This window comes from Chelonoidis abingdonii, chromosome 23 (assembly GCF_003597395.2).
Source record: "Chelonoidis abingdonii isolate Lonesome George chromosome 23, CheloAbing_2.0, whole genome shotgun sequence".
Taxonomy (NCBI): Eukaryota; Metazoa; Chordata; order Testudines; family Testudinidae; genus Chelonoidis; species Chelonoidis abingdonii.
In genome coordinates, this window is record NC_133791.1 from 18188023 (window position 1) to 18214058 (window position 26036).

The 26036-nt window shown below is 42.6% G+C and overlaps 1 protein-coding gene across 1 annotated transcript; it reads right to left on the reverse strand.

The window, feature by feature from the left end:
* Nucleotides 1-304: 304 nt before the first annotated feature.
* Nucleotides 305-24876, reverse strand: DDI2 (DDI proteasomal shuttling factor 2). Its single transcript, XM_032787546.2, has 8 exons — nt 24750-24876; nt 23206-23439; nt 20184-20310; nt 16644-16771; nt 15910-16038; nt 14763-14866; nt 13948-14137; nt 305-3814 (listed from the first exon to the last, which is right to left on the reverse strand). Exons 2-8 carry the CDS (start codon nt 23288-23290, stop codon nt 1857-1859), a joined length of 2721 nt encoding a protein of 906 aa, XP_032643437.2. The 5' UTR covers nt 23291-23439; nt 24750-24876; the 3' UTR covers nt 305-1856.
* Between the last annotated feature and the right edge of the window lie 1160 nt (nt 24877-26036).

Genomic DNA, 26036 nt, shown 5'->3' on the forward strand with positions numbered 1-26036 from the left:
TTCAGTTCTATAGTCACAATTCCTGTGAAAGCTCAATTGGGTATTCACAGGACTCCTCAAAGCTGTTCTTCACTACATTACACACTGGAAAAAAAACCAAAAACCAAGTTATCCCTCACTGCCATCAGGGACTCTCACACAAGTTTATATATATGATTGAATGTATGCAGTTTATATCTCACTCCCCTGAAAGCCCCCAGATACACATATGCAAATATTCTAAGCAAGAAGAAACAGGGACAAGTTCTGAGCCCCAGATAAACCCAAAGCACATAATGTGTTGAGAAAATGGACTGTCAGCCACTGTGGACTCACAACTTCAGTTTATTTGTCTGAAGCAGGAAGTCAGATTACATTTTAGGTGAAGCCACTTCAGAGAATTGCAAATGGGACCGGCTTAAGGTTTCTACTCACAATTTGTATCACATTTTATCATGCTTTTCCCTCTTCCTCTCCTCAAGAGTGTCATGAACCTCCATAAAGCAGGAGAAAGAGTAGTTGATCCCCATGAAAGCACCCGATTCCCTGGAACCAGGCTTTCCTGAGCTCTCTGTGGGTGCTAAAAAGACAGTTCTTGATGGGAACCTCCTGAAAGGCTTCAATGGTTGTAATACAGAAGCCAGATCAGTGTCCTAGTTTCAGGGTGCTTTACGTGGAGAGTCTTCATCTATCACATGGTACTACACTGCGATCCACAAAGAGTTTTTGCAGTGAAGATTTCTACAGTGAAGATCACAGCCTTTGAGTGTTCATCTAAAAAGGGCTGAAGGGTTGATCATCCCCAAGCACTGAGATAAACTAGTGCAAAAGCAAATTTCTTCAGTCCTTTAATTATACGTCCCTACTCAGTGCATAGAGAATTTGTTCTCTAAACAGTTACAGGATATGCCTTTGTACGTGACTGGGGCAAAAGGAGAAAAGACCCATAGCAACAGATGCAATTAATGAAATTGTCTAACAAAACAAATTAAAAGGTATCTGCTTAAGAAGGCTGCCCCCGCTCCTTCTCTGTGGAGGAAGATATGGGAAAAATCTATAAAGGGGTAAAATACCTTTCACTGGGGAAATGAAATAAAAGATTAACACCAGGATATCTTCAGATCATTTGCCTTGTCCCTTATTTTTGGTAGCACCAAATTTTATCTCCCTCCTCCCCCTGCCCCACTATGTAAACTTTAACACGCTGGCCCAATAGCATAATACATTTTGGAAACCTAGGCATCAGCTTTCAACGCACAAAAAGGTGCAAGCTTTGAATATCCCTGCAAAACTTTTTTGGATCCAGAGCCCTGTGGGCATGGACATACCTCTAGTAGCTGCTACAATTCTTCATCAGCATCAGATTACAAAGCACAGTAGTGATGACTGGTACAATTCCAAACAGCTTAGTTTAACAAACTGTTTCATTTTGTACCACACTGAATTCCTAGCTTGTATGCCTCTCCTATAACAGCACATGCGCTGCACTGCCTTGGGGAGGCATGCACATGGACATTCAGTACATTTCACAATCTGCTTTTTGCTGAACGGGGTGGTGGTTTTCTCAATGGCTTCTGCTTTTTAATTCACAATATCGGAGCTCATTCTAAAATCATACAATTAAATAAAAACAATTTTATTCCAGTATGCACCATCTCAAGGAAAATTCAAAGCTAATGTGTTTACACAATGCAAAGACTTTTCTTTTAAAAGGCCCAAATTTAACGCATGACACACACAGAAGAGATCATAAATTACTTTGGCTGAAAATAATTTTTTTAAAAAAATCTGACAATATTCGGCTTGCAGGTTATTCTATATAATTTAGATACGTTTTTTAAAAGGATGATGGAGCAATCAGGCCATCTTTTCCATGGTCATGTAGGAACTACAATATTCTTGGCTAATAAAAAGAGAAGAGCAAGGTTTGCATTTCCATCAGCTTGCTCCAGAGCTTCAAGAGCTTCCCGCATGGTAAAGCCAGCGCACAGAATCTGATTAATGTCTGCTGCAGGGAAAACAGGCAGCGGAGGAGCTCTGGAGCGCAATTCCAGATTGCTGATTGGTGGGCAGAGCAATGGCTCAACAAGTCCACATGGTGGCCTTGTATCTTCAGGATTTGAGGAACTGTCAGTTCTTTCAGTCACTGCTGTTAACAGGCTCTGAGCATCCTGAGGATCATCTTCCACTGTGAGCTCAGGTGAATGTGATCTATTCAGCTCTGAAGTCTGACTGGCTGGAACTTGGTCATTTACTAAACATTCAGGTAAAATTTCTGCCTGCTCAGTACTCTGTAGTTGATCAAATGTTGCAACTGAGCTCAGAATGACAGAATTACTCTTACTTGATGACTTCTGTATCTCTAGAGCATCTTTTTCAACAGTTGACTGGCTGCTAGTTAAAATCTTGATGCTAGCATTTTCTATTCCCATAGCATAAGATGGTACCCCTGCTAGCCCCTCAGGGTTCACATGTTCAGGCATCACCATGCGAAAGGAACTATTTAGATCCTCACTCTCTGGATCCACACTTTTATGTTCATCATCAGAAAGCTCCTTGCATTCCATTTGCTCTTCAGGAACAGTTTCTGGCTGACCTGCGTCTTCCTCAGACATAAAAATGACAGAATCTCCTTTACTATTTATAACCAAAAGTTCATGAAGCTCCTTCAACGCTGCTGTTAAAGATAAACTTGGCTCTTCAGTGGATGCTGCTGCATCACTGTTCAGTTGACGAATGTCAGAGGAGGAAGAGTTATTTTCAGCTGATAAATTAGGTAACTCAGTACATATTGTAGTCATTTCAACGTTGGTTTCAGGCTGCAGTAAATCACTAGTGGAAACCGGGTTACTCGAAAATACAGACACAGAGAGGTCATGCTTTGATGACTCCATCTGCATCAAAGAACAATCTAAGTTCAGAACAGATCCACCAATATTCTTTGCTTGAGTGTTCTGTTTGCTTGACAAGCTATGCACTGTGACAACAGACTGCTCAGCTACATCTGTTTCCATGAAGATTTCTGTATGTGAACAGCCACAGGATGCAGACATTGGGATATTTTCTTTCCCACACAGAAGCTCTATATTCTCCAGCCCACCTTCTCTTCTCTCAGTAAGAGAGTCAATGGGTGATTCTGGATGGATGTTCGTAAGGCCTTGCTCCCCCACAGCAGGTAACCCAAGGGCACTGACATTACAAGGATGTTCTGGCTCAGTTGGTTCATTCTGTTTATCCAGACATTGTTCACTCACTGGTTCTTTGCATGTCTGAAGATCCAAAGGAAACCCATTCATTTGGTTCAGTTCCAGCTGTTCTGAAGGCAGTGGCACATCTAGAACCGCCTGCTGCCCATTCCTGCTGGTAGTATCAGACAAACTGCCTTCTCTTGTCACTTCCATAGGAGATTCCAGACCATGGGCTTGTTCTTTAGCATTATATTTCATTAGATGGTCAGCGGCGAGTGTTTTTTCAAGTGTATTCTGTGAAGGTATAGTTGGACTATGACAAGCTACTGCTCCAGTCTGGATAGCATGGTCATTGTGTGCTGAACGAGCAGCATGATCAGAAAGATTCTGTAACAGAAGAGGGTCTGGAGCTAGCTGACATTCAGCTGGTGACTCCAAAGACTTCACAGCTGTAGGATCAATTATCTCTGCTAGACTAGATTTGTGTGAGCAAATTGAAGCAGGGGCGGAGACGGAGCGATCAAGTAATTGATTTGTGGGATTACAGATCTTGGAACTTAGTCCTGAAGAATGGACTGGACTCTTAAATCCATCAGAAGATGGTAAAGATGGCATTTCCAGTGAGGTAGTTTCTTTATCACTATTCTCTATACATGGATAGAAAGAGAAAGTAGTAGTTAGGATTATAAGAGCTATTACATTTTCACATAATATAACAATTTCAGAATATGTTTGGTACTCCATTTCAGTTTGGTAACTGCTGAAGTGTCACTTTCTCATGAATATACTGTGACTAGATCAGATGTAATAGCCCTTCCAGAGCTCTTTGAATAAATGCAAATTTGGTAATTAAGTTACAAGAGCACATACGTTATTACGAGTGAGTATGAGAGAGACTGGATGAAACCAGGTTGACTTTCAGATCTCAGGATGTTTGCTACGCTCACAATTAGAACAGACATTTTAACTAGTAAAGTCACCAAGTATAATCTGAAGTCATTGAGGAAAAAAAAGCAAAACAAAATCCTATGATTCCACATACAGACTCACTTTTCAGAGCAAAAACATGGTAAATTAAAAAAGTTAAGATCCCAATTCCTCTTCCATCCCTCCCACCAAATATTACATACAGCCCCTTTAACAGGATCAATGTTCAGGGTATTTTGTGTGTGTGTGTTTAGGGGTGGTGGTGTTAGCTTGTACAGCTACTTGTTGGTTTGATCAAGTTTAAAAGCAACTTCCATAGAAGAAGTTTATCCTTTTTCATTTGGAAATACCTGCTCCCTTCCCCTAGCCTTGTTGCGCTTCATAAGAAACAAGGGGATCCTCTCTTTGTCTGGATATCAGCAAAGATGTGAGAACAACAGCCAAGAGAAATGCCACAGAGTAATAGAAAGCCACTGTTTATTATTTGTTTTAATTTCTCAGAGCAGTGGATAAAAAGCAAGATATTTAGAGTTCAGAGAACATTTACCATCAGATTATAACAATTTTAGAGTAGAAAAATTGTGGATCTAAATTACTTGACAGCTTCCGTCTTCATTCACTTAACATTTATTTTCTGTTCCAAGCTACTGATGTCTGCCATAATGGGAAGAGGCAAGTGGTTGCAAGTTCACCTCTGAGCAAAGTTATTTTCATGGTGATAAAATAAGCAACCTGTAAAGCTTTTAATTACAGAACCCAAAAGGGCCTCTGAGAAACACTTGCATCAGTACAGAAAGGCCACACAGTAATACAGAAGAGATTTAGCATTTAATTGTGCAATTCAAATGCATCATGCTGAATAACAACATTCTCCCAAGGGAGTGTACATTTTCAAGGTGTAAAAAAGTAGTATGCATATGATCTAGTTGTGCCCAAGACACTTCAAATTAATCAGACAGCTCTGCATAACAAACTTACTGCAAGTGTTCAGGTACAGACGCTCCCCAACTAACGCAAGCATTCTGTTCTGGAATGCCTTGCGTAACTCGGAAGTGTATACCCAACCATTATGCAACTCCTCCCAGCCCCGACCTCCTATTTCTAGCTTTCCGTAAGTGCGGATTTGCATAAGTTGGGTTTGCATAACCCAGGGGGCATCTGTACTGCTAGCCCTTTAAAAAAAACAAAAATCAATTGCTATAACTTGTTTGTTAAACTCCGCACATGCAACCATTACAAGCTAAAGTTGTAGCCTGTCAGTTAGGAAGCTTAACATAACCATACAGTTAACCAGGTTTCTTTATATTGTTAATTTCTTTATATCTCTTGTCAGATAAGCCCAGCCAGCCAGTGGCCTATGGTTGTATATTGGTAACCTGACTTGCTGTCAACATCAATTAATTTCTTACTTTAAAAATCCAAAATGAATACAGATATGACTATGCAGTGGCCTTTCACCTCAGGAGACCTATGTTTGAACCCTAGCTGAGGACACAGGTAAATATCAGTGCGCTGGTGTCCTTCTAGTTCTTGTTTGTGTACATTGCAAAGAAACCACGCAGTTCAATGTGACTAGCCATCTCTGTTCAAGAGTTTCAGGTTTATGCACCATAGGTGCTGTGGGTAAGAAATAAGGTGCATTAGGAAAGTAGTGCAGGAAAGCTCATACAACGATTAGCCCCTCCTTTCCATGAACAAATGGTTTAAACAAATGCATAAATGAGGAAAAAAAACCCCCACACACTATAGGTTTGTTACATGGAACGTTTTCATCCTCTGAAAGGAAGGAGCTGTCAATTTCACATCCCATAGGTTTCTCCATAATATTGTTTAAGCAAGGTTAGCGCTGTTGCTGGCAGTGTGAAAGCTCATAAATGGGTAGCTATAAATACCTGGTCTGTGGCCCACTCCAGCTGCAGTACACACACACTACATGCATCAAGGCTTCTGATGTTCTGTTTGGATTAGGAAACACAACACACCAAAACTTGTGTTAGCAATTCAAAGCACACAACATGCATGGTTATAGTCTTGTGACCTCTCTCTCTCTCTCTCTCCCCTCCCCCAGCTTCTTCCAATATACGGTTCTGAATGAGGAGCTCCTTGTAGTCGCTGCCTTCCAGAAGTTCAGCTGGCCATTCCGATATAAGAGTGTTTGGGCACTTTGCCATGTCGAGTCAGAAAGGAACTGCTCTTCAATCAAGTTAAGGATTTTACTGTACTATCATTTGATCAGTACAGCGTGCAGGAGAAGCTACGTATTCGATACAAATACACAGCAAAAGGCACATTTAACAGCATGCTAGCTCGCTGTGCACTGCTGAAAAACACAGCAGGCATATTTCAGAGAAGCTGGAGCTGGGGACAGTGCAACAGTTCCTGGATTCTGCTGCCAGGAACTTCTTCTGTGCTCCTGGGTACATCACTTACCCATTATGTACCTGTATCCCCATTTTACATATGGGGATACCAGCCTCATAACGGGTGTGTGGGCCTGAAGGTTATAAGATTTAAGATCCTTGAGTGAAAGGCACCAGAGAAGTGCTCAGTCTCAGCCAGCAATACTTTTCCAGAACACCACAGTGACTGAACAGATGTAGCCAAAGGTGAAACATGACTAACAGCAGCCATCTTCACGCAGAGGTAAGGATGTGTTTGATCAGTTGTGGATATGGTTATCAGTAACCTCAGATAACAATTTCTATTTATCAAGAAAGATGTATTACCAACAAGTTAAAGTTGCATTCATTTATTTTTGCTAAGATTCTGGGTAAACATATCAGCTCCCAGGCTCTTGTCAAATTTCCAGAATGACCTTTAATGTGACAGTAAGTGTCCCTACACTAGATCACATTAGGATCTCTCTGTCCAAGTTTCCTATTTCCAACCAGCTATCCAAAACTTATAGCTGTGCTGCCTGGTTTGTCGTCATCTGTCTCTCTCTGCGTACAGGTTCCAAAACTCAGCAGCTTTTAACAGGACCAGCAGGACAACTGAGGTAATTAAGACACACTGAACTGCTTTCCTTCATTTAAATCTTCAAAAAGTCTTCCTCCTTTTAAATAGATAATTGGATTGAGTTCTGCTGACTAAACATGCTCACATGTGCACCTGGGATTTGCCTGAAAGTTTATGCCTGTCTTGTAAGAAGTCTGGTTTGGTCTCCTCAAATAGCTGCTTCCATTATTTTCCATTTAGATCAAGCTGGGATGTGGAGTCTCAAAAGACGATACATTGAGCCACTCCTGTTCTACTTGTTGCGCAGCTGGTCTTAATGTAACTATAGCAACAATTCTGTCAAGTTGTGAATTTAACAAAAAACATTTCTGTAAATCCTCCAGCCTTTCACACTGTCACAGTCTTTTGCAGGGTGAGCAGTGAGGCCTGTGCAACAGAATGTTAGTGAAAAACAAGACTGGGATTTGTGTGTCTCCAATTAACACTACACTCAGACCCCTATCCGCACAGCTCGATTCTTTGGAAGGGGAAGTGGGACAGGGTCATCCCCTGGTGCAGTGGAAGGTGATTTTGTTGACAGGGAATCTGTAATAAGGGTCTAATCAGTCAGATACATCAGGGAGTTGTATCCCTGTAGACAATTGAAGTAGTTGGTGTCCTGCCAGACACCTAAACATGGTCTATCAAGGACCGAAGACATGGCAGAATCTGCAAAAGGATTTGTTTTCTAACACTGTCAAGGAAATCAATATAATTAATGGGAACGTACTTGCCTCCAGATACAACGCACCATATTTGATAGGGTTTTCCCTGTGCTGGAAAGAGTAAGGGCAACAGATGTGATGGGACTGCCTGTATACTTAGGCATTTTAGATGCAAGTACAGCTATATAAAGGGGCAGATTACTTCTCTATACCAGTGGTACTCAAACTATGGGATGGGTCTCCCAAGGGAGGCATGAGATGTGCGTTTTTTTTGTTTTTGTTTTTAAAAAGAGCTCTGGCTCTCAGCCCTGGGCTGCTGGGCTCGTGCAGAAGGGCCATGCACATGGGGTGGTGGGCGACGGGATAAAGGGGTCAGCTGGAGTCCCGCCGCCCCGGGGCTGACAGCTGGAGTATTGCCACCCAGGCTTGGGCTCTCCTCCTCCCTACCCCCCAAAACCTCAACAGGAGGTGGTGATAGGGGGCTCCAGCTGTCAGTCCCGGGGCAGCAGCAGCACAGAAGTAAGGGTGGCAACGGGCACTAAGTCTTCTGTGACAAGTGATATTGACAAATATCACTTTTCACATTGCCACCCTTACTTCTGCACTGCTGCTAGCGCAGCGCTGGCTTCAGAGCTGGGCGCCCAGCCAGCAGCCGCTGCTTTCTGCTCTGCCTTCAGAGTATATGACTTTGGGGGGTAGGAGATTTGCATAAGCGACTACAGACACAAAGAATGGGGGGGCATGATCAAAGAAGTTTGAGAACCACTGCTATTGCTAGGTTTTGTTGTAGTCTTGCTGTCAATATCCTAAAAATCTCATTGATTACCGGGTGTTGGCACCATCTGAATCCAACAGGGGAGAAAGCATTGCGCACTGTTGGAAGAGTACAAATCCTTGAACAGAAATGGAGTTCACATGGAGAATCTGGTACTTCACAGTAATGAATACATTGATATTGTCTCTGCAGGACTAATACCAGGATGACACTGGCATCTAACTCCAAACTCCGAGCCCCTCTGAGGTGGGTCTGAAAGGGTCAAATAAGGCTCAGGACTAATTCAGGTGTATTCAAATGAGAATTTTACTGATCTAATGATGTACAATGTGATATCTAGCGTATCATGAACCAAAAAGGAATCAAAATTCAAAATCACTATAAAAGTGCACAAGAGGTCCTGCAGGAAGGGGAGTCTTTTAGGGCTGAACTATATCCTCTCTCTCTTTCTCTCTCTTGGTTTTCTTGGTGCCATCTGCAAGCAGCTAATATTTTGGAAAGGAGGAGGATAGTGCAAAAGTTAATATTCTGATAACTCAATATACAGCTAATAATTGCCCACAAATGTGAGGTTTGTCACGTCTAAGACTCAGTAAAATCACTCAAAACAAAACCTACCTTAACTTCATTTTATACATGTATGTTACAGTATTTCACAAGTGCTACAGAACAACTAGAGATGATGATCTGTTCTATTTTAAATCCCTCTTTTAAATCACTTAGCTTCCTTCCGAGCTGACGTTACGTGTTTGGTCTCAACCCCCAAGGTGAGACTGTTGGCAAATAATGAACAGTTGAGCATTTTTAATTATATTAGCACAAAAATGCTTTTGATAATAAGTTATTGCAATTTTTTTTGCACTCGACTCTAACAGCTTAATTTTAAAACCTCAAACATTTCAGGTTGATTGTCCTCAGTTTTGGGGGTCAGAGAAAAATGAACCTTTGGTTTTGCAAAGTCACAATCTGACTGATGAGACTTTGGAAAACCAACCTTGGTTTTACCTATCTCAAACATTTTAATGGGAGAAAAATTAATATTTAGGGCTGTTGATTAATCACAGTTAACTTACACGATTAACACAAAAAATTAATTACAATTAATTGGCACTAGAAAAGGTTCAGAAAAGGGCAACTAAAATGATTAGGGGTTTGGAGAGGGTCCAATATGAGGAAAGATTAAAGAGACTAGGACTCTTCAGCTTGGAAAAGAGGAGATTAAGAGGGGATATGTTAGAGGTATATAAAATCATGAGTGATGTTGAAAAAGTGGATAAGGAAAAGTTATTTACTTATTCCCATAATACAAGAACTAGAGGTCACCAAATGAAATTAATAGGCAGCGGGTTTAAAACAAATAAAAAGAAGTTCTTCACGCAGTGCACAGTCAACTTGTGGAACTCCTTACCTGATGAAGTTGTGAAGGCTAGGACTATAACAGTGTTTAAATGAGAACTGGATAAATTCATAGTGGTGAAGTCCATAAATGGTTATTAGCCAGGATGGGTAAAGAATGGTGTCCCTAGCCTCTGTTCGTCAGAGGATGGAGATGGATGGCAGGAGAGAGATCACTTGTTCATTACCTGTTAGGTTCACTCCTTCTGGGGCACCTGGCATTGGCCACTGTCGGTAGACAGATACTAGTAGGCTAGATGGACCTTTGGTCTGACCCGGTATGGCCATTCTTATGTTCTTATGAAGATGCTTTGGTCCGCTCTGCTTTGGATCATTATTGTGCAGAACCTATCATCAGCATGGATGCATGTCCTCTGGAATGATGGTTGAAGCATAAAACATATGACTCTTTAGTGCATCTGGCACGTATATATTTTGCAATCCTGGCTACAACACTGCCATGAGAACACCTCTTCTCCCTTCCAGGTGACACAATAAACAAGAAGCAGGCAGCATTATCTCCTGCAAATTGTAACCAAGCTTGTTTGTCCGAGTGATTGGCTGAACAAGAAGTAGGACTGAGTGGACTTGTAGGCTCTAAAGTTTTACATTGTTTTACTTTTGAATGCAGTTATTTTTTGTACATAATTCTACATTTGTAAATTCAACTTTCATGATAAAGAGACTGCACTATAGTGCTCATGTCAGGTGAATTGAAAAATACTATTTTTTTTTTACAGTGCAAATATTTGTAATAAAAATAAATATGAAGTGAGCACTGTACACTTTGCATTCTGTGTTATAACTGAAATTGATATATTTGAAAAGGTAGCAAACATCAAAAAATATTTAAATAAATGGCATTCTATTATTGTTTAACAGTGTGCTTACGTTTTTAACAATACAATTAATCATGATTAATTTTTTAAAATTGCTTGACAGCCCTACTAACATTTTACGTTTCCTGTTGAAGGTAACGAGATGAACCTAAGACACCAGCTCTGGCTCTAGAGTTTGCCAGGGTTTGGTGATGGCAAGGCTGGATCCAGGTTATGATTTGTGTCTCTCTCTACTTGTCTGTAAACTAAGGGCATGTCTGCACTACAGGGGCTACTGTGGCACTGCTGCAGCTATACCACTATTTCCTTAGCGTAGATGCTTCCTCCAGTGATAGGAGTTTTTCCATCGATGTAGGTAATCCACCTCCCAGAACAGTGGCAGCTAAGTCAAGAGAAGAATTCTTCTGTCGACCTAACTGTATCTACACTGTGGGGAGGTAGGTCAGTAAAACTGCAGTGCTCAGGTGTCTGAATTTTTCACACCCTGGAACGGGGTAGCTATGCCAACCTAACTTAAGTGTAGATCAGGTTTTTGAGACAATAAAGACTTAGGATTTTACTTAAACATTCAAGGATGTAGTAAACTATTTCCTGTGTTGATGTACTGAAGCTCACAGTTCATGATACAGGCCTTACTCTAAAGATATTTCTTGTATGTACAAATTTTAAAGTAGATTTTCCTTAAAAGATGAAGTGATCCACAGGGCACATGACAACAGCCCTGCACTGTCCCTTAATACAAAAGGCCTAGTTTTGAAAATAAGTCACTACTTACTCCTTAGACCATGACTGTGTAGTTAGAGGAAAAGCAGAGGGTTTAGCTAAAAGAAAACTAACGCAATATAAAAGCAATTCTTGCCACTGCATCTCCGCTCAAACAGCAAATCTAAAAATTAAAGTGTGTCTTCAAGGAACTAATTAAAAATCAAACAAAAGCATTACTTTAAGGTTGACCTGCAAAAGCTTTTTTCAAAAAAAGCGCAAATTCATTTTTAAATCTTAATCATGGATAAAGGACTGAAAGGTTTTTTCCTTTAACACCTTTGAAGTATCAGGATTGCAAAGTTTGGCCTTTCCTGATTTTGATCACTGGGAGGTCTAAAGAGATGCATATTTTGAGCTTTTAACACTTTAATTGACTGGAGGAGAATGTTGAATCCTTAAAGTTTTTTCACTCAAACCATGTCTCATTGAAGTTAGAGATGCATTAACAAAAACAGAACCACAACGTTTCAAACAGCCTGGCTAACTGCTCAGTCTTCTGCTTTTAGGCCATCACCATGGGCAGATCTATACCTAAACTTACGTTGACCTAGCTACTTCACTCTGGGGTGTGAAAAACTCACTACCTGCCCCTCCCCGCCCCAAGAGCCATAGCTTATGGGGTCTAAATTAGCTGTTATCACTCAAGAAAGAGATCTTGGAATCATTATGGATAGTTCGAAAACATCCACTCAGTATGCAGTGGCAGTCAAAAAAGCTTAACAGACTGTTAGGAACCATTAGGTAAGGGATAGATAATAAGGCAATAAGTATCATAATATCACTATATAAATCCATGGTATGCCCACACCTTGAACACTGCATGCAATCTTGGTTGCCCCAACTTAAAAAAAAAAAAGGAAAGAGGTACAGAGAAGGGCAACAAAAACGATTAAGGGTATGAAACAGCTTCCATCTGAGAAGAGATTAAAAAGACAGACTGTTCAGCTTGGAAAAAGAGATTTCACATAGCATAAGAACGAGGGGTCACCCAATGAAATTACTAAGCAGCAGGTTTAAAAATAAACAAAAGGACGTGTTTCTTTACACAGTGCCCAGTTACCTTGTTGCCGGGGGATGTTGTGAAGGCCAAAACTATAACCGGGTTCAAAAAAGAGTATGAGAATTCATGGAGGATAGGTCCATCAATGGCTATTGGTTAACATGATCAGGACACAACCCCATGCTCTGGGTGTCCCTAAGCCTGACTGCCAGATGCTGGGGCTAGATAACAGTAGATGGATCACTTGATAATTGCCCTACTCTGTTCATTCCCTTTGTAGCATCTGGCAATGGCCACTGTCGGAAGACAGGATACGGGGCTAGACAGACCACTGGTCTGACCCAGTATGGCCATTCTTATAAGCTGACTTAAGCCCCAGTACAGATACCACTAGGTTGACAGAAGAATTCTTCCATCGACCTAGCTACTGCCTCCCAGGGGCGTTAATTAGATGCAGCAACAGGAATACTCGCTCCATCACCACAGCAAGTGTCTACGCTACAGTGACACAGCTGCAGCATCATAGCCCTGATGCTATAGAGCATCTGCAGTGCAGACAAGCCCCATTTCACTAGTTCTCCAGTCATCATGGCCTTCCAGCCCAGGACTGCAATCTGCACACCTTTACAACATAAGAGAAGCTGTAAAGCAGTAAAAGAAGGGGCACAAGCTCATTATACTTCCCCTTTGCAGGTCACCTTTAACACCAAAGATGTAGGTTAGGATATAATAAATATAACTCCTCATTTGAATAAATAGGAAATTAGATTTTCAGAGTTGCAGAGCAGAGTAATATTTCAGCTCTGAGATACCATCGCTATTCACCAAAGAGAAACTGAACCAGTATAGGTATTTCTAAAAGCAGTTTAGAAAATTCATATATTTATGTAGCTGCAGAGCAAATAAATATCAATTGACAATTCTGTAACTGCTCACTACAATTTTCCTTTAGCATTTGTATAGACTGTGGGGATTAGAGCATGGCTCATGCTGTTGCCACAAGGCCCTCCCCTAACCCTCCCCCGCCCATTAAAATCACTAAAATATCGCTTAACTGAAATTGTCTCCTTGCTGTACATTAAAAACAACAAGATTAATGGACTGTGGAGGCAGGGAGGATTGGGAGAGCTACTAGTCAACCACAAAGAATGACCAAGTGAAAAGGGCACAGCAACCCATCAGCCTGTATTGTCCACAAAGAGAGATCTGATTTAGATCTCCCAAGGAAAAGACTGCAGCAATCAGGAGGCTCTGCAAGAGAGGGTAGAGTCCCCCTGCTCATCACTGGCATTACATTCAGTAAGATGCATTAGAACAGCTGAGAAAAGTGAGGAGCTTTCTAGTGACAGGACACAGAGCTGACATCTTACTGACAGCACTCTGCCAACGGTTACTCTGATTTGGCTCCTTGTGGTACCTGCTTCCTCTACAGATTTCTGTAGAGCTTCTGCCAGTTCTTGGTCTGCAATCTCCTCCGGCCGCATGTCCTCCCGCCCTGGCCCATATGCCAGTCTTGCACACTCTGGGAGCTCCCCTTCTGGAAGGAAAGTTGTCTGAGATCCTGTGGTACCAATCACTAGTACATTCTTTTTGAGATCAATGGAACACTGGGAAAAGAGGACACATGCAAATGATGTCTTGGTAACCGTCAGTCATAAAACAGGACCAGAATACATAAATTAGTGACACATTAAACAATGCACTAGAAAAAGTCACTTCCAAACATCAAGGGGTTAACACAGTGAAAAGTTACATAAACTAGATGAAGAAGGGTCAAGAAGATGTTAACAACCGGTAGATCTAAAAACAAATGCTGGGCAGAAATAGCTCAGCAGCCTGTGCCTTCAATGTGCCAAGTGGCTTCTTGCAGCTGCTCCTATTAGCCAGCTCTTGAATAATTAAGGTCCTCCTGCTCTTCAGCTCTACTATGATTACGGCTACAAGTGAGGCCTTCCCAGAGTCTTTATTCTAAATTGCTCATGTACAGACCTCAGAGGATTTTCAGGCACCAAGAGTTCAGAGCAAAGACCTTTAGGCTGGGACAAGACATGAAGTACTTTCAACCTAAAAGGTATAAGTGCTTTCCTCATAATCAATGGGAAACCCATGTCAACATGTCTCAGAGGTTTTTTAATCCTAAAAAATTCATAAGGATGATAACGATTTTACATTTAAGGGCTTATGAAAGAGCCAAGGATTGCTTGCAAAACTAGCACCAACTGATTCCATTACCTGATGTCTCTTAAGCATATCCAGTCCTAGAAGCATATCCATGGGCTGTTCTTCAAGGATAGAGAAAGAACACGGCAGAAAATCCCCTTCAATCTGAACCTGAGCTGAAGCACACAGAAAACACCATGTTACCTGCCCTCCAGCCTCTAGAAGTGCTCAAGCACCGCAGCATGAAGATTCTACTGTACGTATCTCTCTATCTAAGAGAAATCATACAAAGCCGCCGTGGGTAAGTTATGGAATCAGAGCACAATGTACATAGACTTGGCTGTGGAAAAGTCTACTCTAAGCCAGCCCTGGTGATTACTGTGAGTTTGCTAGCCACTAGGGGCTAATTATTTCCTCTTCTTTATTTTAAAAGCTGACTGGATCTGCAGTGCAATAGGAACTGATCAACTAACCCCTCAAACTAGAGCTAAAGAAGCTGCACACAGCTGCTTAGTGTGTGGAATTTTGTTTTTGGTGCTTTAATTCACAGTCAATGTCTTAAGCAATAAAGAGAATATTTCCTTGTATGGCATTTTCTTCAGAGAAACCTGTGCAAGAACACAGGTAGCTTGAAGTGCTCTCCTCACTGCAGAACGAGACACAATCAGCTGCACTGGAATTCTGCCCTGAACAATTCACACTGCCCATTACCCCCATCCTGATCCCCCATACCAAAGAATAAAGCTATTTATAACCCGTTAGCACCAGGAATCAAGATTTCCTCAGTATTTGTACGGGGGCTCTAGACCTACTGGAATTAAAATGTTAGGATAATTGTAGGAAGGGGGTTAGCTCAGTGGTTTGAGTATGGGCCTGCTAAACCCAGGGTTGTGAGTTCAATCCTTGAGGGGACCACTTAGGGATCTGGGGCAAAAATCAGTACTTGGTCCTGCTAGTGAAGGCAGGGGGCTGAACTCAATGACCCTTCGAGGTCCCTTCCAGTTCTAGGACATAAATAATAATTGGAGATATACCTATTTATTATGAAAACATTAAACGTGATGGAATCCTGGTTATTGTGTCTCTGGTGTAAGAATTTATCAAGATCACATTAAGCTCACCCACTCTACAGCAGTTCCCAAAGTTTACAGTATTAAAGCAGACACTCTTTGGAGCCAAGCTATTACAGGTAAAGTTATCCCGTTGTACCACTACTTACCTAGGTGCACTCTGCCAATGATTTTCTGTGTGCCCACACCCTTAGCAATGCCTGCCCAGCGCCGGTCCACCAGTCTCATGATGTTACACCTTTCAGCACAAGCTTGGCTCATAATGGTCATTTGGGCACCTACCACCAGAGACAAGAGGAGTTAGCAATATTTAAAAACAACCAAGAGGTAGTTTAAAAATTTGGATCTCCTCCAGTACAGAGATTTTAATCTAAGACTCAGTGGCAGGCAGGGAATTATATTATGGCATAAAGGCATTTGATTATACCATGGCTCTGTGTGTATACACAAAGGTCACCCACTACCACCTGAAGGTTGTTATGGCTATGGAGTTAGAATAAAGCTGAACACTTACACTTTGAGATCTACAGATGAAAAGTGTTCTGTGTTATAAAGGAAAGGAAAACTCAGTTTTATAGTTAGAGGAACTGAGGCACATAGGCAGAGTGACTCGTCCAAGGTTACACAGCTGGCCAGTGGCACAGGCAAGCTTAGAACCCACAAATTCTGACTCCTGGTCATGTTTTAACCACAACACACATCGCAAATACATTCAGATTTTAATTAGATCCTTTAAAATCTCATAACAATTCTTTAATGTGGGAAGGGAATGCTACAAATTGACCTATTGTGGGGTTTACTATTTCCATTAAAGAGCCAGGAGAAGGGGGAGCAGAAGAGCGTAAAAAGAGATTTAAAATGGGGAGATTGGGGGGAGAATCACCTGAGTCAACAAAGGCTTTCACTGGATGTCCATTGACTTTGCAGTTAATATAGAGCATCACCACCTGGCCAAAGCTCTCTGGGGCCTCTTCCATAGCTATTGTCATGTTCTCTTCAATATTTTGTTGCCTGAATTAAATGAAAACCAGAAACTGGAAACATGCCTTCAGTGAGCAGAAACGGCATATTTATAAAGCCTCCCCTTTACAAGGATGACAAACAGATTTGTCATCTTCCCTCTCCCCACTACCACCAGTTATGAAGAGCTTGTGAAAGGCGTACTTCAGCAGTTACGCACCAGCCTACTTAGCAGATGTTAGCAAAAGATCTTGCCTTAATCCAGAGGCATCAGGTTGCTTGCAAGCAGGAAGGAAAGAATGTTCCTTGTAGCATTTTAAAGAGACCCAATGCAGCAGTCTGGAGTAAAGTGGTCAGATGCACTTTAGCACCTGGAGACCTGCAGCTGATTCTCTATTCACAACAAAAACCTGTCATTACAGAGTTAACAAAAAGAACTCAGGGGCAAAAGGCTGCACATTTATTAGTCATTCTGCTACAACACTAGGTTCCCAAAAAGTTATGTTCCAAAATGCTTGTATAACATTTCAGTAGATTCATCCCTTTTGCAAGTACCAGGGTTGGGACAGGTTACATGAAACTCTTGCGAGTGCAGTGACGGCACCGCAAATTCTCTCTACAAATTCAAGGCTACAAAAAGGAACGCAAGATAGATATAAGCCAAATGAAATGCAGCTCCGTGCCTGCAGTAACCTTGAGCATGCTGGGTATCTGCAGCTACCCTGCCAGAAATAGCTCATGTACTAATATAAAAGGGTCTCTAGTTTAAAGAGCTCCCTTTAAAGAGGTTCCCTTTCTTTCAGTAGGAGGGAAGATACCTGCCCTTTTCCTACCTTATAGCAATCCTCCCTCCACCACAGGAATGCGGAATGCAACTCCCTTTGGAGGCAGTCAGTGATATTCCATACACCTTCTAAAAGGGGACACTGGAGAGGAATATGCAGTGCTCTAAAACGTGGCTGCCTGAGAACAGAAGGTGGACGTAGTGGGGCCATTACCCTGCTCCGGCCCTGAAGGGGTTAAAACCACCCTGGGAAAGTGCTGCCCCGCAGAGCCAAGAGGGTAGGCTGATTGGGAAGGCAGCCACAGCTGGGTCCACGCCCAACTGGGAGACAGCTGGCCCCACAAAAGGGCTGTGAGCCAGTGAGCTGGGGCAGTCTCTCTAGCTGTGGAGAGAGAAGGACCTGGCTGCCTGGGAAAGAGGGGACCTGAGGTAGAGTGGTGCTGGGAAAAGGCAAAAGGAGCTGGGGAGCTCCAGCCTGGTAACTCCCCAGGCTGCAGGCCTTGTGCAAGGCCTACGGAGGTACTGGGGCTGCAGAGGTGCAGCTTGGGGTTAGGCTGGTCCAACTCCCTTGCCAGTGATGAGTGGCCATTACAGGCTGCAGTTTGCCCCAGTGAGGCAAGGTGCAGTTTAGAGGGTTGGGGGTTCCCCTGGGAGGGGAGACCCAGACTGCAGGTTACTACTGGGGCAGAACCCCAGCGTAAGGGGCACCAGGGTCTGAGAGGGACACAGGGCCAGCGGCAGGCGAGACACTGGCCTGCAGAGAGTGCTCCATACACTGGAAAAGAGCTAATTCCCAGATGACCAGCAGGAGGCGCCATACCGGCGAGTCTCACATTGCTACTGCGGACAACTGCAAAGCAGCATATTGCACAGCCACTAGGCTGCCCTGGCTTTATTTACTCATGATCTAGCTCAAAGCAACACATACTGGGCCCTCAGAGTACGTAAGATTAAGTCAGTCAGAAGCAGGAAGCGTATGTGACTGGCAGATATTTAGTATCAGCTTGATTATAGCAAACCCTGGTCTGCTCCCCGCCTCCCGATTTTCTTTAAAATGTGCAGAAAGATTAGAAATATGGCTCTGTAAAATGTGGCATGTATTATGCTGCACACAGCATCTGCTCCCAACCCATCTTTTCATGGGGACAAAAATCGAATAGAGAGGGGCTTGAGTCAGGTGATCGGAGACTAATACTGAGAACTAGCAGCTCTCAGGTTCTGATCTCCACTGTCACTAAATGACTGTCTCGCTGTGGGCAAATCACTTGCTCTTTCTGACTCAGTTTCCGCTTATCTATAAGAGTGGGGATAACAACACAACTTAAATAGCTCATGGGGATGTTTTGTTCAGTCAGTGTTTGAAGAGCACTGTGAAATACTGAAAAATACTTAACACGTACATAGTGCAACATGCTTTATTATATTGTAATGTAGTCGTTAACAATATAACAAATGATTATTTTCCCTATTACTAATGCATGTTTTAGCACTGCCAAGTCTGCAAAACCAGTATGAGCCTATTGTATGAAGCAGAATGTTCTCATACATCAGCAAAACTGCTTGCTGTGGTCTGATTCAAAAATGTATTGTGGATGATGTAAGAAACAGAAGAATCAGACCTCATTTCCCACAGGCAGTACCTAGCTGAGCCTCTAACCCTGGCAGTGAGAGACACCTTGTTCAGACTTACAGACTCTGAAGTTACATACAAAAGATACAAAGGGGAAGTAAACCAGGGGCAGCATGGAGCCATTTTTACAGAGCCACTTTTCTGACCATGACTGTGCTCAAAATCTGCAACTAAGCAGAGACTTGGGCTATATCTGCACCACCAAACTTACAGCCGCCCAGTGGAGAGGCAGCTTATACTGACAGGAGGAGTTTCTGTTGGTGTAGAAACACCACCTCCCCAATGTTAGCTATGCTGACAAGAAGCACTCTTCTGTCAGAAGCATCTACACCAGGAGCTATGCCAGCATAAGTTGTAAGTGTGGACCACAGCTCAATGGGTATGTCTACACAGCAGTTAGACACCAAGGGCTAGCCTGGCCTCCTGACCCATGCTTATGGGGTTCAGGTTGCGGGCTGTTTCACTGCTGTGTAGCTGTCCAGGATCGGGCTGGAGCCTGAGCTCTAGGACCCTGTGAAGTGAGCCCAGAAGTCTACACAGCAGTGAAACAGCCCTGCAGCCTGAGTCAGCTGGCACAAGCCACCCACGAGTTTTTCTTCGTTGCGTAGACTTACCCAGGAGACATGGGTTAGGGGCTACATTTGCAAGCCCTGGTCCTCAGGCCTGAGGGGATCCAATATACCCCAGGCAGCTACTTACAGGCTCTCCAGGGAACTTTGGTTAAGCAGTTTCTATGCAGTGCTCTCTACTGGCTAGTTCACAGAGACGCACTGCAGAATTGGGAAAGGTCCCTGAAAAAGAACAAAGACTGTGACCGGATTTTGGGAAATTGCAGCCCGTGTCGAGAGAGATGACCAAGACCACCTCTACTCTGACGGCGGTAGGGGTGAGACCACACCCCCAAAAGAAGTGACAGAGTCAACAAATGGGAGACAATGCTGCATCTACCTGCCCCTCTTGATTCCAACTAGACCCCAAAAATGCATTTTCAGCTGGAACAGGGTCCCACAAAGTGGTCCAGAGCTCTCCCTTGGACTTAGGTTTGCTACCTTATGTCCTCTTCTATCTTTGCCTGAGCCTCAAGATCAAAAGGGTCAGCTGAAAACAGACGGATTCTCTCCTGCTCTCGGCGGGCTCGGTCCTGTTGCTGCTCCACCAGCACCCTGGTAAATTTCTCTGCAGTAACAAAAACAGATACAAACACCATAGTTAGATGCACAGACACCCTTTACTGGAAATTACTCTTACAAATGAAATTCTATTAAACTTGTAGCAAAACAGTGTCTTTTAAAGATGTTGGCCACCACTGAAAGGTAAAGTGACTAGTGCAATCAGCAGTGGGCTCTATTTCAGGGCTACTTGAAAAATCAGCCAGCATAGGGAAAACTCACAGGCTTGATCACGTACTTGCTCGAGATTCCCACTTTGTCTCCCATCTCAGTGGACTCAACTACTTCACATTGGGCCTGATGCCCAAGAGCCTATGTAGACATAACAGAGTTCTCAGGTTCTGAATGAACTGAAGTTACCCTACATTTATCTTTCCATTGTCTGCAAATAAATGTAATGTGTAAAGACACCGCGATATTTAAATCAAAGAGCTGCTATTAAAAAATATGTTCATTGCTTTACTGCAGCAAGATCTACCCAGTATCATGCAAGAACATCTCCAAAAGCAGCAAATAAGTTACATCCAGAATAGGAGTCAGAAATTCAGCATTTGTATTCTTCTAGTCTAGTCTAAATTATTCATTTGTATGTAGAATAATCTTTAGTCAAACTTTTTTTTTCAATTAGGAGAAACTGAAGTCACAATAACCATGATACTTACCATTTCTCCCATAGATCTCAAATCGCTTTACGGAAGTGGATGTCATTACCCACGCTCATTTTAACATGAGGAAATGGAGGCACCAAGGTCAGCTGGTTTACACAACGTCACTATGAGTCAGTGGCAAAGCCAGGACTGTAATCTAGGTCTTCTGAATCCCAGTGTGGTGTGCTGTACATTGGACTGTGTTGCCGACAAAACCAGATGTTCCGCCAAAAAGACAGCAGCAGAACTCACTGGACATAGATTAATTTTGCATCTGAGCAAAGTCAAAGTTCTATGACATCGCAGGCTTCAAACAGTAGTTTTATTTTTAAACCAAGTAACATAGGCCAAGATTTACAAGTCTGAGTCCTTACAGTTAGATTTCTAAATCTACACTTAATGGGAGTTAAGAAGTGGTCACTTTTGAAAAAAAATTAGACGCACAACTTTTAGATACCAATCGTCGAAAATTTCAGCCACGTTTTTTCAAGGTTTGTACACAACAAAATGCATTCCTAACAGCACTTGCATTCAAAAATCAGAACAGTTTTTCAACAGTAGCTAGTGCTTTCACTTCAGGAAATGCAGTGGTTCCAAATACACATGGCCTTGAAAACTTATCTACTCCGCAAGGAGTAGGATGTTTTGATTTCCATGGCTCCATGCTCTGTATAGATGGTGCCTTCTAATGTATTGTAATGAACCTAACACAATTACATATGCATTGAAGCTTGATGTATTTTGGACATTACAGTGAGAGCAGACCTGGATATCTGCCCAAATGCTGATGACAAATTCTGACAGTATAACCTGATAATCCACCCTTTGAATGCACAGAGCTGTACCAAATCTGAATTAGGAGAGTTTACTGTACAGATTAGACAAGAAAAGTGGCAGATGAACTAGTCCTGGGATCCTGTAGTTAGTGCTCTGCACCACAACCACCGCAAGCGTGCCTGCGCCATCAAGGGCAGCAAGCGCTAGAAGCAGTGCTCTCATCCTAGGATGGGGAGGAAGAACATCTCATGTGGTTCTGCAACAAGCTCTCCGATATAGGACACACACTGCTAGGCTCAAAAGAGGGCCAATGAAAGACACGTTTTATGGAAAGGATTGTATGCTTTAGTAACATGGCATACAGCACTGTACATTACTGTGTTCCCTCGCTCTTTGCAACTGTTCATATACATCAAATCAATATGGAGAATTAAAAAAGAGCCATGTACCTCTCTCCTCCAGCCCTCCTGTACTGGAAGGCGTCACCAGCCTGCAGTCTTTGAAAAGGAGAAAAATTGTGGGGAGGCTCTTCTACAAAGTGCTTTTTCCTTCCATCATCTCTCCCAAACCTCCACATTAGTAACCAAGTTCCTGATAAGCTGTTTCTCACAAATGGATCTCTAGTAAGAGTTTATAACTATGCATTTTAATACCTCCAAATGATCTGTTTTCACATTAAATGAGCTCTACGTTATTGCAAAAATAAATAAAATAAAGCTCATATAAGACAAGGTGTGAGCAGCAAAGAACAGGTGCTCACCAGCAGAGCACGGAGGGCATCATACCACTAAGCTTGCCAGCTGCACCATCATCTTAGATAGCACTCAGAAGGATTTTAACAACTGGTTTCTAAAAAAGCCAAATTTAATTTTTTTTTAAAAAGACATTGTAGGAAACTCTTCAAAAGGAATAGTGAAATAAACACTGTTTACTGGTTCGCAGGGCGATCACAAGGTTGACAGATTAGGTGCCTGCCAGTGAGATTTGAAGCCTTTCTTATTTTGGTTTTTTTATGTCCATGTTTGTAGTGACATACATTAATATCTTTCAGGCTTTTGCAAGGGAGGCAGCATGGGATTTAAAATGAGCTATTTCCTGTCTGGGTCGTAGAGAGCTAGGGGTGGTAACACAATTACCAATTGGTACAGTTGGCAGGAGTCTCAGTACAGAGGCCAGGATGGAACTGGTCCTAAAAACTGATCTCACTCCCCAGATGTGATCCCTCCAAGAAAGAGGACAAGGCATAACAGCAGTCAGGAGGAGGAAGTTTGCAAAGCTGTTGCTAGCTAGTGCTACTCCTCTTCTAGGGATAGGGAAATTCCACCTCCAATGCCGTCAGCATTAAACTCACTAAGAAGCCATTGTGTGACTGAACACACATAACTACTTCGTACTAGAATTCAGCACAGATGGATGTTACCACGTAACAGCCTCAGACAAAGCAAGGAAGAACCAATCGCCTCCAAATCCCAATTTACCAAGGTCTCCACTGAGCAGTGCCTCAGCCAGGGGTGGATTGCGTTCTTTCAGTAGGGACAGCTCGTGGGGATTGGCAAGCAACATGTCCCGTAACAGTGCTGGATTGTCCAAGCCTTGAGGGGATGAAGATATATCTGGAGGTGATGGGCGAAGATGCTGCGCTGGTTGCTGCTGCTGCTGCTGGGCTGACGTCCCAGGCACTGCAATGCTGCTGAAGTCTATCCTGGGCAGACCTTAAGGAAAAACGAGTTAACAGTTTGACCATTTCACATTCTCAGCTGCTGCGGACAATGCAGTCAAAAGCTGTGGAATGGTTGAACAACCTACACTAACATTTCATGTACATAGCTATTCACATCTGAGCTCCACTGTATCACCAACATATTCAGGTTAGTGGGTTAGGAATACTATTACGTATTTATGTAACTGATCTATTCCCATATCTGGTCCATTTTCTGGGGAAACTCACTTAACCCCCTCCAACTCAATTTTTCAACTCGGAGATATGCATACCACCAATCTACCTCACGAGGGGGTTATGAGGCTTAACTCCGTCTACAAAGCACTTCTGAATTCCTCAGATGAAAGAAGATAACGTAGTAAGAAAAATATTACTGAAGCCCTGCACTGCTACCACCAATCTTCCAGCCGAGGCAGACTTGGAACCTTTACAGCCATTCCCCTGCTATAACCTGCAGTCAACATTTCCTTTTGTAAAGGATACAATTATAATGGGAACTCTTAGGACTAAGAATTAAAAGAAGGAAAGGTGGTAGAAGTAGGACTCCAATTCCATACTATGGGGCTTGAGGAACCTTTTGAATATATATTGCATCACGTGATTGGGTCTGCTAAGCTTCAGCTTCTCTGTGCATTAGTAAAAAAATTTACTCAGAGCACACATTGCCACAACCCTCTAATGTGTAATAGCAGCAGAGCTTGCATATTATCGCACCGTTATACTGAATGGGAGAGGAACAGGAAGCCTTATGAAAATCCACATGACTTCACAGAAGCTGCTTTTCTGAACTAAATTATTTTGGTCACTTTTCTCTCACCGCCGAACAGCAAACTAAATCATGCCTACCCATGGACTAAAACATCACCGCAAGAGGTAAACCCTTTAAGTAACCAAAGCAAAGAAAAAGCCCACCCCCAAACAAGAACAGTTTTACCTGATGAGGGTGGCTACTGTGCAGTTTCTCAAGCACTTGTATGAAATGTGTTACACACACATAAAATAGCATTTTGGTGTATTTACTTACTAATGAACCAATGTTCTGCCCCAATTATATTTTTCATCATCAAGTTATTAACTCTCTGAAAAGAGGGGGCGGTTTGAAATTTAATAGATCAGTAGACCCGTGACAAGACGGCATTAGTTAAGTTTCACATACACCAATGAATAAAACCTCCAGAGCATCAAGAGGCTAAACAGTCACAATTTAAAGGTAATCTGGGTACAATGGACATCTGGGTACAGCAAGGGGGACTGTAAGACAACAGCAGGTAGCCCAGCGAGTTAGTCTGAAGAGTTTCTCACCTGGAAACTGGACTGGAGGCCGTGGCTCTGCATTCTCCTTTTGCCGTAAAATCACCACATCCCCATCTTTCAAGCCATATGAGGCCAATGATCTGTGGTTGTCAGTTAGAGGCCTCTCTGCATAGACAATCTGTATACAGGGAGAGAGAGAGGGTGATAGGAAACAAGCATATGCATGGCACAAAGTGAACTGACAGCAAGACCCTAAATGGTGATTTTACTTAGCAACATTAAATCTGATTCACTATAAATTTCAAGACAAATCCAAAAGAATTACTGGTAAGCGTGCAATTCTCATCAGACTGCTGCAAATCAAGTGCCCTGTGCACTAGGCAGACAGATCCCAAGAAATAAGTACACAGTCCTCCACAGAGAATTATTTTTTTACCGGAAACCAACATGGTTTCACAGTACATAGCATTTTTGAGAAGGGCTGGCTAAGGAATAAGAAGAATGGAAGATTTTAGAGCAGCTTTGGATAAGGCCCTGATTTCTACATATTCCCATACAAACCTGGAATCACCTTCAGCGAAAACTCTACTGTCTGCCTACTTCCTAAATTGTGATCTCCCATCATAAAAATGACAGCAGCAATAAAGCATTTAACTTTACAAATTTCAAGACAGAAGTGTTGAATACTGGACAGGATAGGAGGACATGAGGTCTTCAGTGGAATTGTGAACATGTAGCCATGACTTTCCATAGCATCCAGTTTTACAAAAACTTAACATCATCATTAACTTATGTCAATGCGCAATAAATTCTAAAGTCAGAAGAGACCAACAGATCATCCAGCCGGACCCCCTCAGGCCAACACCATCCGCACACTAAATCCAACAACTGAAGTTAGACCAAAGTATTAGAGCCACTGGAGACTAGACTACTATGTGCCGCAGGTAGAGACTAAGAGGCACCAGCACCCGAGGCCCCTGCAACGGCAGGGAAATGTTTAAATAAGATGTACCCAGATAATCCTAGCAAGTGACCCTCTCTCTCACCATGCAGAGAAAGGCAAACCCCCGCCCCTAATGTCATTGTCAATATGACCTGGGGGAAAATTCCTCCCCAACCCCAAATATGGTAATCAGTTAGACCCTGAGCCATCTCTGACTGTTGCAGATATCTGCTACTAGCAATTGTGGATAGGCCATATGCTACAGTATGCAACCTCATCATATCATCCCCTCCATAAACTTGTCAAACTCAGTGCAATCTAATTTGTTTCAAGACTAACTGCTCCCTTTGAAAAGTCTTCTAGAACTTCACTCCTCTGATGGTTAGAAACCT